Here is a 13,002-nt window from a genome sequence, read left to right on the forward strand (position 1 = left end):
TGAGCTGAGGAGGGACCTGAAGAAAGAGCCATGCCCACCAGTCCCTGTCGGCATCTTCCTGGTGTTGGTAAATTGTCTAGTCAATTGCTTGACCACACTTTGGTTTGCGATGAAATACAGTAGAACCTCAGCGTTACAAACCCCAGAATTACTAACTGCCAGTCGACCACACACCTCGTTTGGAACTGGAAGTACACAATCAGGCAGCAGTTGGTTGCCATACACCAATGACCACAAAAGATCCAGGTTACTTCCAGCCCTAAGAGACCAGCCACTTACCCCTGGTCAATGTGTACCTCAGCTCTCACCCCAAAGACAAGGCTGGTAGCCAATCCTGTAGTGAACTAACTAAGGATGTATTCACCTGGAGAAAGAAATGAGAGTTATTTCCAGGTTAAAGCAGAAAGCGTATATATGCAGCCGAGTTACAGTCTGTGGTTTCCAAAGGTGACTGAGTGGCAGTAATCTTTCCGCACTGAATGTCTTCTGGGGCTCCCCCAGGCCAAGCAGCATGGGGAGTTCTTGCTTATGTTTAGGAATCTTTGCCCCTCAGAGTCCAGACAGTAGGAAAAAATCCAGTTTCTCCTTGTCGGGGATTGTTATCTCCCCAACACCAGAGTCCAAACTGATGGGATGAGTTCAGGTCTCGCCTTCCTGGCGGGAATTAGGAATGCAGTCAACACAGTCTCTGTCCTTTGGTGCCACACAATGCCCCGTATCAATGCCTCATTTGCCTTCAATGGGCCAGCGAATATGCAGGACGAGCGCTCTACCTGAGTGAATGCTTCTTTTCCCGTTTGGTGAGTTACACGGTTACAGAGGTTTATGATGCAAACACTCACTATAACTTGATACCATGGGCTACAGCGCTTATAAGTGAGATCAGTACATGCCGCATCCTGCAAGCATGTCATAAAGCTAAATACATTCTTAGCCACTTAACATCGAATATCTATTTTGATAGCGCTCACACACAGATGAGCCAGACTGGTTTCCAGCTATGAGGCCTGGGCATGAGCTGGTACCTGGTCTGCCAGCATCACAGTGGGGCTGGGGGGACAAAGCTTTGGCGGTTGGAGGAGCAAGTGGCTGTGGGGGCTGGGGAGCCGGGAGTGGGGTGACGCTCAGGGCAGCAGGTACCCGCTGGGGAACCCAGAGTGGGGAAGGAAGGAGCCAGGCAGAAGATAGGTATCACCAGGGCTGAGGAGCAGAGATGGCTGAGAGCAAAAACTCTGGAATAGGAAGGGCTTGAGGTGGAGGGTGGGGAGGGGAACGGGTATCTGCCAGGGCTGGGGGCAGTGAGCAAAGGGCGCTCAGAGAAAAGGAAGGGAGGGGATGGAACTAAGGGGCCACTGGGGCAGTGAGACTGAAGGGAGAAGAGGGAAAGGATCAGGGGAGCAGGAGCTCCAGCGACCCGTGAGCAGAGCAGGGTGAGCTGGAGGGAAGGGCCCAGAGCAGCAGGTACCTGCGGAGGCCAGGGAGGGGTGAGCGAGCAAGTGGCTGCTGGGAGTAGGGGGGAGGCGCATGCAGCCACCGGCTCCAGAATTGCGGGAGTGACGTGCAGGAGCTGTTGGCATCATCGCTGATCCAGGCTCTCCAGTCACACCCTAGGCTTGACACTCAGGTTCACTCTGCTAGGCACTCGGGCTCACCACACCTCCCACAACAAGCTCTATGGGTTTGGGGGAACAAGCAATAAGAGGGAGGAGCCAGCCCTGGGGTCCAGAGAGGCTCCAGCCAGCAGGAACAGAAGCTGGTTCTGCAGCAGGGCCTCTCGGGTCCGGATTATGCCATCACATTTCTTTGCCCACTGAATGCCAAACGCCTCTCTTTTTGCCCACATGGAGTATTCAAAACTCACACGCCAGGGTCCCAATATCATGAGTGGCTCAAAAATCACATTTATAAAGAACATTAAAGGTGGGTCTCTGTTGGTTTGCCCTCTGATTCTGGGGTGCACTTGGACCCGAGTTTCAAGCTTTTTCCACAGCCACGAAGGCGAGAACTTCCTTCTTATTTGAAATGAAAACTGAGGTTCTCCTTTCAGAGAAAGGTTCTCCTGTCACCCTGTGACTGGCAGCCGAGGCTTTAGGAAAACCACCACATAACATGAGACTTGGGATCAAATCTTGAGAGTTGGTGACAGGGCTGGGTCCCCTGAGCTCATGAACTGTTTGCTCCAATCTCCTCCCCTCCTCTCCTTCACAGCCGCTTGGCCTCAGCCTTGCTCCAACTGTCCTCCATGCTCCCTGAGCTCCCTCTTCTCCCCAGCTCCAGCTCCCTTCTATGGCTCATGGAGAAGTTGGTGCAAAGTGGCTAGATTGTGAATTTAAAGCACAGTAGCTTTTCCGAACCATATGGTCACTCTTATTCTGCGGTGAATGCCTTTGTGCAGGTTAAGTTAATCTGCTTTGGAAATGGATTAACCTAACCTGCACAAAGGCACTTTTAGTGTGGAATCAGAGTGTCCACATGGGTAGCTAGCGAGGAATCTATTCAGCAATAGCTATTCCACATTAGCTATTCCGGGCTTCTTCCCCATGTTGACAAGCCCTAAATTACACACACACACGCACTGGGGGTGGGCTGAGGGAGTTCAAACAGACTGAAGAAACACACTAGAGTCTTTAAAAAAAACCTCAGGACTTTTGATCTCATGGTGGGCAGTACTTAGAACCCCCCCTACAGACGTTGTCTGGACTCATCCACCAGTCCAGGGAAGAGGCCACTCGTGCAGGTACTGTACGCAAATCAGCAGGTCCAGAGGGTGTTTGCTTGGCTTGTAAACCAAGCCAAGCCAGACTTGCATGGGCCCCAGGTGAAGACTGGCATGCTGGATGGGCATGAGGCCATGTGGTTCAGAAGACGTAGACCAGAGGGGGGCAAACTATGGCCCGCAAGCCACATCCGGCCCGCAGGACCCTTCCCTCTGGCCCCCGAGCGCCTGCCAGGGAACGGGGTCAGGACAGGGCTTGCAGAGGAGCCAGCCCAACTCCCCAGCAGTGTGGTGAGCGGGGTGGAGGCTAGCCCCTGTCCCCTCCCCACCTCCCTCCCTCGCAGTCACAGTTCCCCCAGCACCTGGGCAACGTGGTTGCAGCTCTGGCCAGGTGGCACGGCTATAGCGCCGCCAGACCTGGTGCTCCAGGGCAGCGTGGACAGGGGGAGTTGGGGAGCGGGGTGGGGGAGTTGCAGGGGGCAGTCAAGAGGCCTGGGCCCTGCTGCTGAAGACAGGGGCAGAGCAAGCCAGGGCCCCCCTCCAGCATGCTTGGCCCCTGTCCCCAGCATCCAAGCCCAGACAGGGAGCAAGCCCTGCCCAACTGCCAGGGAGAGCAGCCAAACGAGCAGGGGAAACACACAGGGAAAGGACTGAGTCCCCCTTTTCCCCACCCCACAGGTAACGTGGGGCAGGGAGAGCAGGGAGGGTTGGATGGGGGAGATCCAGGGGGGCGGTCAGGGGGTGGGGAGCAGGGGAGATTGGATGGGGCAGGGGTCAGGGGGTGGGGAGCAGCAGGGATTGGATAGGGGGCTGGCATCCGGGGGGGACAATGGTCAGGGGGCAGAGAGCAAGGGTGTTTGGATAGGATGCAGGAGTCCCAGAGGGCAGTCAGGGGTGGGGAACAGGGCGGGTTGGATGGGGTTGGGAGTTCTCAGGGGCTGGAATGGGGCCAGGGGCCAGGCCACGCCTCGCTGTTTTGGGAGGCATAGCCTCCCCCAGCCTCCCCTACCCGGCCCTCCATACAGTTTCTGTACCTGATGTGCCCCTAGGGCCAAAAAGTTTGCCCATCCCTGGTATAGAATCTTTTCCCTGTCCCATAATAAGATGACTGACATTGGTTATTTGGTCTCGAGTATATTTCATAACAAAATAATGAACCAAAGTGTGGTCAAGCAATTGACTGTACAATTTATCAGCACTCTTCTGTTTGTGAGATGTCTAAGAACTGATCTTGTGAATAAGTTCTTGGTCAGTGTATCCTTCACAAGCCGTTTGTTGTGTATAATTGATATAAAAAAAGCTCACTCTGAGTGGCCATATAGGTGTGACAACATGGGAATGTTCTTAATGTTTTGTCTGAATATTGTGTGTGTGCCTCAGTTTCTTCTATGTGTTACTCAGGTATCTAGTTGGTGGGACAAGGGTGTCTGATCCTTGCAGAAAGGGCCGATGTGGTGACTGCTGACTGGCTGTCTGGGCAAAGAGACACTTTGTATCCTGACAACTGATGACCGGGGCGGGGCGCCCTCCTCTACAAGAATCAGACCCGGGTGTTGGAGAACAAAGTGAGAGGCCAGGCAACCTGTTTACCTGGGGAAGAGACAAAGGAAGGAGGCAGGGCAGCTGGTCCTGACTGAGGCTGGCTCCTGGTTTGGGACTCAGTGGGGAGAGCCCAGAGCTCTGGATTCCCCTTCCTCCCCGCAGATAGACTTTGCTGTAACTTCCTGCTTTCCGGGCTAACAAGATCTGTTCTACGCTGTGTTCCCGTCGAATAATAAACACTTGTGTTCCCGTCGAATAATAAACACTTCGAATAATAAACACTTGTTTTACAAAGCTGGCTGGGAGTCACTGCTGACCGCCAAGCTGGGTTGCGTGATCCCTTTGGGGGGCATGTAAGGCCTCCTCAGATGTGCCTTCCAGGTGGGCTCACTGCAGGAAGTTACGTTGTGAACAAGGGGGCTGAATGCTCTGAGGCCAGACCCAGGAAGCGCTGAATCCCAGGAGTGTTCTTGCCCTGTTGAGTGGGTGAGGGGGACACACACAGCACTAGAGACCTGCCTGACTTCAGGAGACTGTGACTCCATGACAATAGGTTACATGGGATGTCTCTGATCACTGACTCAGCAAGAGTTCACTTTCAGGATCAGGTTTCCGATGCTAATACCTGTGATTATGAATGTGAAATTCACGCTCAGTGGATACTCTGCAACACTTACCTAAAATTAACGGCTTTGTCATTCTTGCCAGTCAACTTATTCACTACATCATCTGTGAAAAGCAACCCCCAAAAGGTGCAAAACCAGCTAAAGCAGATTCATGAAAAATTCAAAGGAGTATTCATGGGAAATTGCTTGCAGTACTGGTAAGCAACAATCTGCCTTTCATTAGAATCCATGTACAAAACGAACAGTGGAGAGAGGGAAAGGTCTTCGGTGGCAGCATTACCAGTTTGGAGATGTTTCAGAGTCGCAGCCAGGTCAGTCTGTATCCGCAAAAAGAACAGGAGGACTTGTGGCACCTTAGAGACTAACCAATTTATTTGAGCATAAGCTTCCGTGGGCTACAGCTCACTTCAGTTTGGAGATGACTCTCAGGGTTGCGTGTTCACTGCATAAGACACAATCAGGGCAGCAGATCAGATGTCTCAGCCTCTGGCAGAGATTACAGCTGTGGCTAAGAACTTGCTGAATAAAGCTAAACCTGGTAACAGACCGTAATATGTCCCTCCTTTCCCCTCCTCTCTCTCCTGCCGCCACAACTCCAACTTCAGTGCGACGCATCTAACACATTCCTGGTCCACCCAACTAAAGCCTGACTCTGGAATTCCTTGTTTTACATTTTCTCTCTCTGCAATCTATTAAACGGAAAGCCTGGGCACAGACCAATAAGGAAGTGGCAGTGGTTTGCAGATTAATTTCCCAAGGTCTAACACAGCGGGGCCCAATAGAAGGTCGGTGCTAGCCACACGGCTAGCCACTCTTGTGGTTCTGAATTTTTCTTATGAGCCACATTATAAAAAAGCCACATGCATTCGCACAATTCCATAGCCTATTAGTCACATGTGGCTAGCGGCGAACGGATTGGACACCACTGGTCTAACAGATTGAGAAATTGGCTCCACTGGCCTGAACCGATACTGTCGTCAAAGTTGGAAGTAGAAAGAGGGGAAGAGGTACAAGGTGGAAATTCACAACGGCATGCGTGCCTGCCTAATAGCTCCTCCCATGGTTTGAGGGGTGCTGCAGCCTAGCGAGGAACAGCACAGATCTTATAGGGATGAGGCTGCAATGTACCCCCCAGAATGAACTCGGTGTTGATTTCCTTCACTCCCTCTGGTAGCCTGAATGAGAACACCCGCAGCAAGTTGGTGAAGAAGATGAAGAGCTCAGTCTTTGCCAGCTGCTCCCCCAAACACACACGGTGCCCTGCAAGAACAAAGGGACAATGATTGGGTGGGGAGGGGAGGGATTGGGTTTTTTTTTCATTTGAAAATATGAATTACAATTGGATTGAATGTATTCTAATCCTTGTGTATCCAATCTGGTCAAAGCTCAAAGCTGGCAAAATCCTACTTCTCCCTGGTGGAAGAAAAACACCATCTGTGTAAAGTGGAGGCATTTAGTACACGAGAAGTTCTCAAGATCTGAGGGTAGGTCTGTGCACGTGCAGCTCCATATATTCTGGCTCTGAAACAAACAGCTGTTGAGTAACCATGTAGGAACAGGAGATAAGGTCATTTTCCACATAACTGTTACTGTACGGTTGAGGATCCTATTTATTGCCTTCTGATTTCTAAATGCAATAGAATTATACTACTTTGTGTTCATGATTGGGAAATCCAATGCAGAATAATGATTTTTGCAGATTACCAACTGAACAATTCAAATCCATCACAAAATATACCTTCCTTTGTTTTGACAATTCTCATTTTAGTATTAATAAGAAGATAAAAACGGCCATACGAGGCCAGACCAATGGTCCAGCTAGCATTCTGTAATTAAATCTTTGCTGAGAAATGGAGTGAGACGGCTGGTTTTTGTGTAAATTACAAGGTCTGAAGGTTAGCAGGGTCCCATTGCTAATCCATTAATTCACCCCTCACAATCAAACCCACTAAGACAGAGGGGGGAAACTACGGCCGGCAGGCCACATCCGGCCCGCAGGACCCTTCCCTCTGGCCCCTGAGCTCCTGCCAGGGAGCGGGGTCAGGACAGGCTTGCAGAGGAGCCAGCCCAACTCCCCTGCAGCATGGTGAGCGGGGCGGAGGCTAGCCCCTGGGGCTCCAGGGCGGAGCGGCCAGGGGGAGTTCTGGCTGGGGGAAGAGGCAAGGACCAGGGGAGCTTGCGGGGGGGCGGTCAAGGGCCCTGGGCCCTACTACCAGGGACAGGGGCAGAGCAAGCCAGGGCCCCCCTCCACCTCCAGCATGCTTGGCTCCCGTCCCCAAGCCCAGACAGGGAGCGAGCCCTGCCCGACTGCCAGGAAGAGCAGCCAATCGAGCAGGGGAAACGCACAGGGAAAGGACTGAGCCCCCCTTTCCCCCACCCCACAGGTAACTTGGGGCAGGGAGAGCAGGGAGGGTTGGATAGGGGGTGGGGAGCAGGGGAGATTGGATAGGGACAGGGGCAGTGGTGAGCTGGAGCCGGCTCCCTAGAACCGGTTGTTAAATTTAGAAGCCCTTTTAGAACCAGTTGTTCCGCGAGGGAGAACCGGTTCTAAAAGGGGTTCTAAATTTAACCGGCCAAAAGTGGCGCCTTAGGCGCCGACTCCACGGGTGCTCCAGCCCTGGGGCACCCAAGGGGAAAATGCGGTGGGTGCAGAGCACCCACCGGCAGCTCCCCACCCCGAGCTCACCTCCGCTCCGCCTCCTCCCCTGAACGCGCTGCCCTGCCCTGCTTCTCTGCCCCCCCAGGCTTCCCGCAAATCAGCTGTTCGCGCGGGAAGCTGGGGCGGGCGGAGAAGCAGGCCGCAGCTTCCCGCTCAGGCCCAGGGAGGCGGAGGGGAGCTGGGGCGGGGGGGGCGGGGGGGGCGTGAGGAGGGCCGCCCACGTTGCAGCAGGTAACCCGTGGGGGGGGCGCAAGGGGCTCCCCGCCCCAGCTCACCTCCGCCACCCTCGGCTTGAGTGTGAAGCCATGGCCTGCTTCTCAGCCCTCCCCAGCTTTCCGCCGAACAGCTGATTCGCGGGAAGCGGGGGGGCGATGCGGAGAAACAGAGCGGGGCGGCGCGTTCGGGGCGGAGGCAGAGCGGAGGTGAGCTGGGGCCGGGTGCAGGGCAGGGAGCTGCCGGTGGGTGCTCTGCACCCACCAAATTTTCCCCGTGGGTGCTCCAGCCCCAGAGCATCCAGGGAGTCGGCACCTAAGGCACCACTTTTGATGTGATCAGTGGGGGGAGCAGCCGCTCCCCCTGCTCCCCCCCAGCTACGCTCGCCCACCCCTAGGAGCCAGAGGGACCTGCCGGATGCTTCCTGGGAGCTGCCCCAGGTAAGCACCGCCGGGACAGGTGCCTCAGGTGCCTCTGGCTCTTAGGGATGGGGTGGGTATCCATACGGTGGCCCACAAGACCCTCCTGCCCGGTTCTGGGGGCAGACAGGGGAAGGGGGTGGATGAGGCCGGGGTCCTGGGGGGGGCGTCAAGGAACGCGGGGGGGTTGGATGGGGCAGGAGTCCCAGGGGGCGGGGGTGGGCAACGACCCCCTCATGGGGTGAGGAAGGAACACATTGTTAAGATTTTGGCAGCTCATCACTAGACAGGGGTCTCGGGGTGTGGTTGGGGTGGGGAGCAGGGGGGGTTGTATGGGGGTGGGAGTTCTCGGGGGCTGGAATGGGTGCAGGGGCCAGGCCACGCCTCGCTGTTTGGGGAGGCATAGCCTCCCCCAGCCTTCCCTACCCGGCCCTCCATACAATTTCAGGACCCAATGTGGCCCTAGGGCCAAAAAGTTTGTCCACCCCTGCAATAAGAAGCTTATACCCAGGACTGTCCTTAGGATTTATGGGGCCCTAAGCAGTATTATTAAACTGGGGCCCGCAGACCCCCAGAAAAAATCCCCTCCCCCTTGCTGACACACACTGAGCTTCATACGGAGCAGCTGCGGTAGCCTGGGGAGTGGGAGAGACGAGGCAGCTAAGGATACCGAGCCACCCGGCCCACCTCACAGCGATGGAGAGTCACAGTTCCCTGCAGAGACCCCCGTATCCTATCCCTCATGCAGAATGCGCCGGGCCGGTGCATTTGGCTCTGTGAATATGGCCCCTGCCTATGGAGGCTGCAGCACACCTTATCCCGGTGGTGCCCCAAATTTCTGGCCCTATGCAGCTGCATATGCAGCGTATGCCTAAGGACGGCCCTGCTTTTACCTGTCAATGCTCTTACCTGCTGAGAATGCTAAGAAAGCTTCTTTGTTCACAAAATTTCCATCCTGATCCAGGAAGTGATTTGGGTTGAACTGTCGAGGCGTCTCCCATTGCTCAGGGTCAAACAAGGCGGAGGTTAAATTTGGGAGAATAATGGTGCCCTGCAAGGGAAAATTTGACTCAGTTCGGTGTCTGTCCATCAGACAGATAGGTAAGGACAGACAGTTTTTAATTTTCATTTATTACCTTGCGTGGAAGGTCACCTAGAGAAAACCCTGTGTCCTCAGGAACAAATTGGGAGTCTGCTGGACAATACATTTCTATTTGCCCTTTTGAATCTGATGACAGCAGTCATGTTGCTGGAAACACCAGCAACAGAGAGCCCAGTGCAAAAGTCTTATACCCAGAATCCTCCCTGCTTTAATATTGACTCCTCAATGGAAACAAAAAGAGTAATGTTTAACATTTTTAAGCCATTGCTTTAAATTGACAAAGTTATATTTTTCTGATGTTAAAACAGCAAGACACTGACAAGAGTTCAATGGGCTGATACAGAATTTGAAAAGCAAGGACATTCAGTGTGAGATTTATAAATGGAGAAGAGATACACAGTCCAAGCCTTCTTTCTGGCCAAGAAACACATCAAGTAGGATGTAGGAGGGGGAATTAAAGGTGGCTTAAAGTCACCTTTGAGCTTTCCCTATTCTTGGCTCTGCCCAAAGCATAATGTTGCCGAGGCCCCTAAGGGACATACTGGCACCTGAGAATAGCCAAATCACAGCAGACTTCAAGAGGGGTCACCCCGAGCTCTTTGCTGATTCTGTAATGTTTGAGGAACTCCCTAAAGTCAGAGATATTTCCCAGTGACCTCATCCATCAGCTTTATTATTTAGGTGTTGGAAGAAAGCGAAGGAGCTGTAAAGCAAAAGAGAATCAGGTTCACTGTATATGTGGACACACCAATTATTTGGATTCCTGGTACATTGGCCCTCTGATGGAAGGAGGGGCTATAAAGATAGAGAATGGCTCTGTACCTTTTCAATGGGAAAGCCCTGCAACACGGTGTCTTTTACACATTCTCTAGGAACTCCCACGGCAACGATGCTGCTGTAGCGCTGGATCTCATGGACCACGGCGTAGGTGAACGGCAGTTCCTTCCGATCCTCGTAACTGATTAATTTGGAGGGACCCAGCACAGCGTCCAGCTCCTTCTGGACTTTCTCTAAAGAGAAACATTAAGGATACATATTTTGGGGCGGGGGAGAGAGAGAGAGAGAGTGTGTGTGTGTGTCTCTATATCCCGGATAGGGTGACCAGACAGCAAGCATGAAAAATTGGGACACTTTTCTTTTCGGGGATAGGTATAGTTGCCTATATAAGACAAAGCCCCTAATATTGGGACGGTCCCAATAATATCAGGACATCTGGTCACCCTAATCATGGAGCCTTTTCTTTTCCCTGGCTGGAATCTTATTTGAATCTCTCCTTTATTGCTGGGTTAACATTAGTGCAAGGGGAAAGCCCTACCAGCAGGACAGATGTAGCAACTAACTGGGAGAGATTATCAGCACATTCCACAGATACCCAGACAACACATGGCTGAAACCCAGTGTCAGGGCCAAATTTGGCCCTGGTAAAGAGCTTTTCCCTTTCTTTTCTCTGAGAGAAAGACTGATGGTGGGGGCAGCACCCTCAGTAACTACTCATGGCCATGAGTGCACTGTGTAGATGACCTCTTGAGGTCCCTTCCAGTCCCACGATTCTATGATGTTTGCTTCTGAGGCAGCCAGGAACAAGGCTGCTGCACAGGGAAAGCTTTCTCTAGCTTTGTTTCACAGATTAGACTCCTGTTTCTATGCCGTGCCCAGCACCTGTCCCATACAGTTTATTTCAGGTACTGAGAGAACAACACAGTTTTATGTGAAGTGGGATCAGCTGGGAGTATAGCTTAGCAGAGCAGGAATTCAAAATGTAGAGCAATCAAGACATTATCTTAGCTGGAAACAGGAGACCTCTAGTGCTAGTAAAGTGCAATGACATTCACAGATGTAAAGTAAAGAAGCATCCTTGCAAGATGAAAGCAATAGCTGGGATATAGAATGGCAGCCAAAGGATTCAAGGCCCCCCTTTTGGCTATGCATCTGAATGATGTTCCGGTTTATAAATGAAGGATGAGAAGGCTTCATAGCATTGCCCTTTGGCTTGAGCAGATAGCCAGTGTGCAGGGCCTCGCTGGTCGTTTCCATTAGGAGTAGCTGATTATACAAATACGGTATTTCTTTGGTGCAATCCTGTAGATTTGCAAGTAATGTACACCAAGTCCTGTTTCCCTGAACACGTAGGATCAAACCAGAGGCAGTTTCCCTTGCTCATAATTTCCACGCTTGCCTTCCCTGCCAGCACTCTGACCACTCCAGCACTCTGACCAAAAGAAGCTCTTTCTTTGCATCCACTCCAGGCCATGCTTTTACCATTGCTCTCCGATTTCTCCTGGCTTTTCTCACTGCTTTCTGCTTCTGACAAAAGCCCACAGACACAAGCCAATCAATGCACCAACCTCCACATGTTCAATCAGTTCCCAGGAATCCCCTCTTATTCACCCAGAATTAATTCTTGCTCCGCTGTTCCATGTGGCCAGTGCTTTGGGCAGTGACTTCTCTTGTTTCAGCTATCTGACTCCATAAAGGAGTTTAATGCGCTTCTTTCAGTTGGCCAAAAGGAAAGGCAGCTGGCACACCCAGCAGCCTCAGCAAGGTCTGTGATTGCCTATAGATCAAAGCCACACTTGCTGGCAGCTACCAACACCCTCCAGCATGACAGTGTGAATGAAATGCAAGTTGGTGTTCCATCCTGGAGGCAGAGATGACCTGTGCCTGCCAATAGTGGGTGGGGGAGAAGGAGTGAGGGCAGCCAGCTTTAGCAGTGTTACTGAGCATGCTCAGTACAAACCAAACAGCAAATCTGAGGGTGGGGGGCATGTGACCCCTTATCCCCCCAGGCCCCACCCACACATCACCTCTGCCTGGAAGTGAAGATGGAAGGGACTGAGCAGCAATAACTGAGAGAGATACTTGGGAAGTACCATCTGCATGTGCTGTAGGGGACACTAGTATTTAGTGAATTAAAAGTCCCGCATTTGCGCAATCACAAAGACAACTTTACCAGCTAGCAACTCTGAAAGCACGTCCCCGGCCAGGGGCATGTTCCTCATTGAGGACCATAACTACAATAGCATGTTCCTCTAAAGGAGGCCTCCACACCAGCATTACCCTGTTCCTGGCAGCACCACCACACACTAGGACTTGTGGCCCAGAGGGACACCTGAGAGTTAGACTGTGTTGCAAGGCATGCTGGGAAGGAGGCAGCGTATATAAGTAGCTCCCTTCCTTCATAACAGAGAGAGAGGGTGACATGATTACTGACAGTCTCTTCAAAGGACCTTGAGAGAACCCGTGTATAAAGTCAGATGGCTGGAGAAGGAATCCCAAGGAGGGATAAAATGTTTAGATACTTGTGGCTCAGGGAACCACTGGGAAGAAGAAGCCCCAAGTGAGTGAAGTTTGTTTGCGTTGGGACTTTGTGGTTTATTTGGACGTCTGAGTTTATCTGTGTAAGCAGTGTCAGGATGAGCTCCACCCTGACATCTGGTGGTGAGGTGCGGCAAGTTGTGGAAAAGAACTTCAGGGGCCGATCTCATTTGCATAGGCACACCCACCACGCCTAGAATGAGACCATAGCTGCCCAAATGGTCACTTTGGCTGCTGTGGGATCCCCAGTGTCTCTGTTATTGGGGCAGGAAGAATAAATTGTTATTACCCTGATTATGGGAACTGTGCTTGGAACTGTACGTGGCCTTTTGTTATGATGGAGGGATTCACCATCAACTAAGTAGCACTCGCTAGGCAAGGGTCATGGGTTCCAAAACTGTGTGAATGGA

General features: G+C 52.3%; 1 protein-coding gene across 1 annotated transcript in view; it reads right to left on the bottom strand.

Moving 5' to 3' along the window:
- Positions 1–13,002, bottom strand: part of LOC311525771 (uncharacterized protein) — a gene marked incomplete at its 5' end in the record, with an annotated part of 50,516 nt that overhangs the window by 23,031 nt on the left and 14,483 nt on the right. Inside the window, 3 exons of the mRNA XM_084638111.1 lie at positions 5,983–6,144; positions 9,085–9,226; positions 10,100–10,287. Coding sequence (XP_084494237.1) covers positions 5,983–6,144; positions 9,085–9,226; positions 10,100–10,287 — 492 coding nt within the window. The remainder of the gene's footprint in view (positions 1–5,982; positions 6,145–9,084; positions 9,227–10,099; positions 10,288–13,002) is intronic.

This window comes from Lepidochelys olivacea (assembly GCF_965140295.1).
Source record: "Lepidochelys olivacea isolate rLepOli2 genome assembly, chromosome: 9".
Lineage (NCBI taxonomy): Eukaryota > Metazoa > Chordata > Testudines > Cheloniidae > Lepidochelys > Lepidochelys olivacea.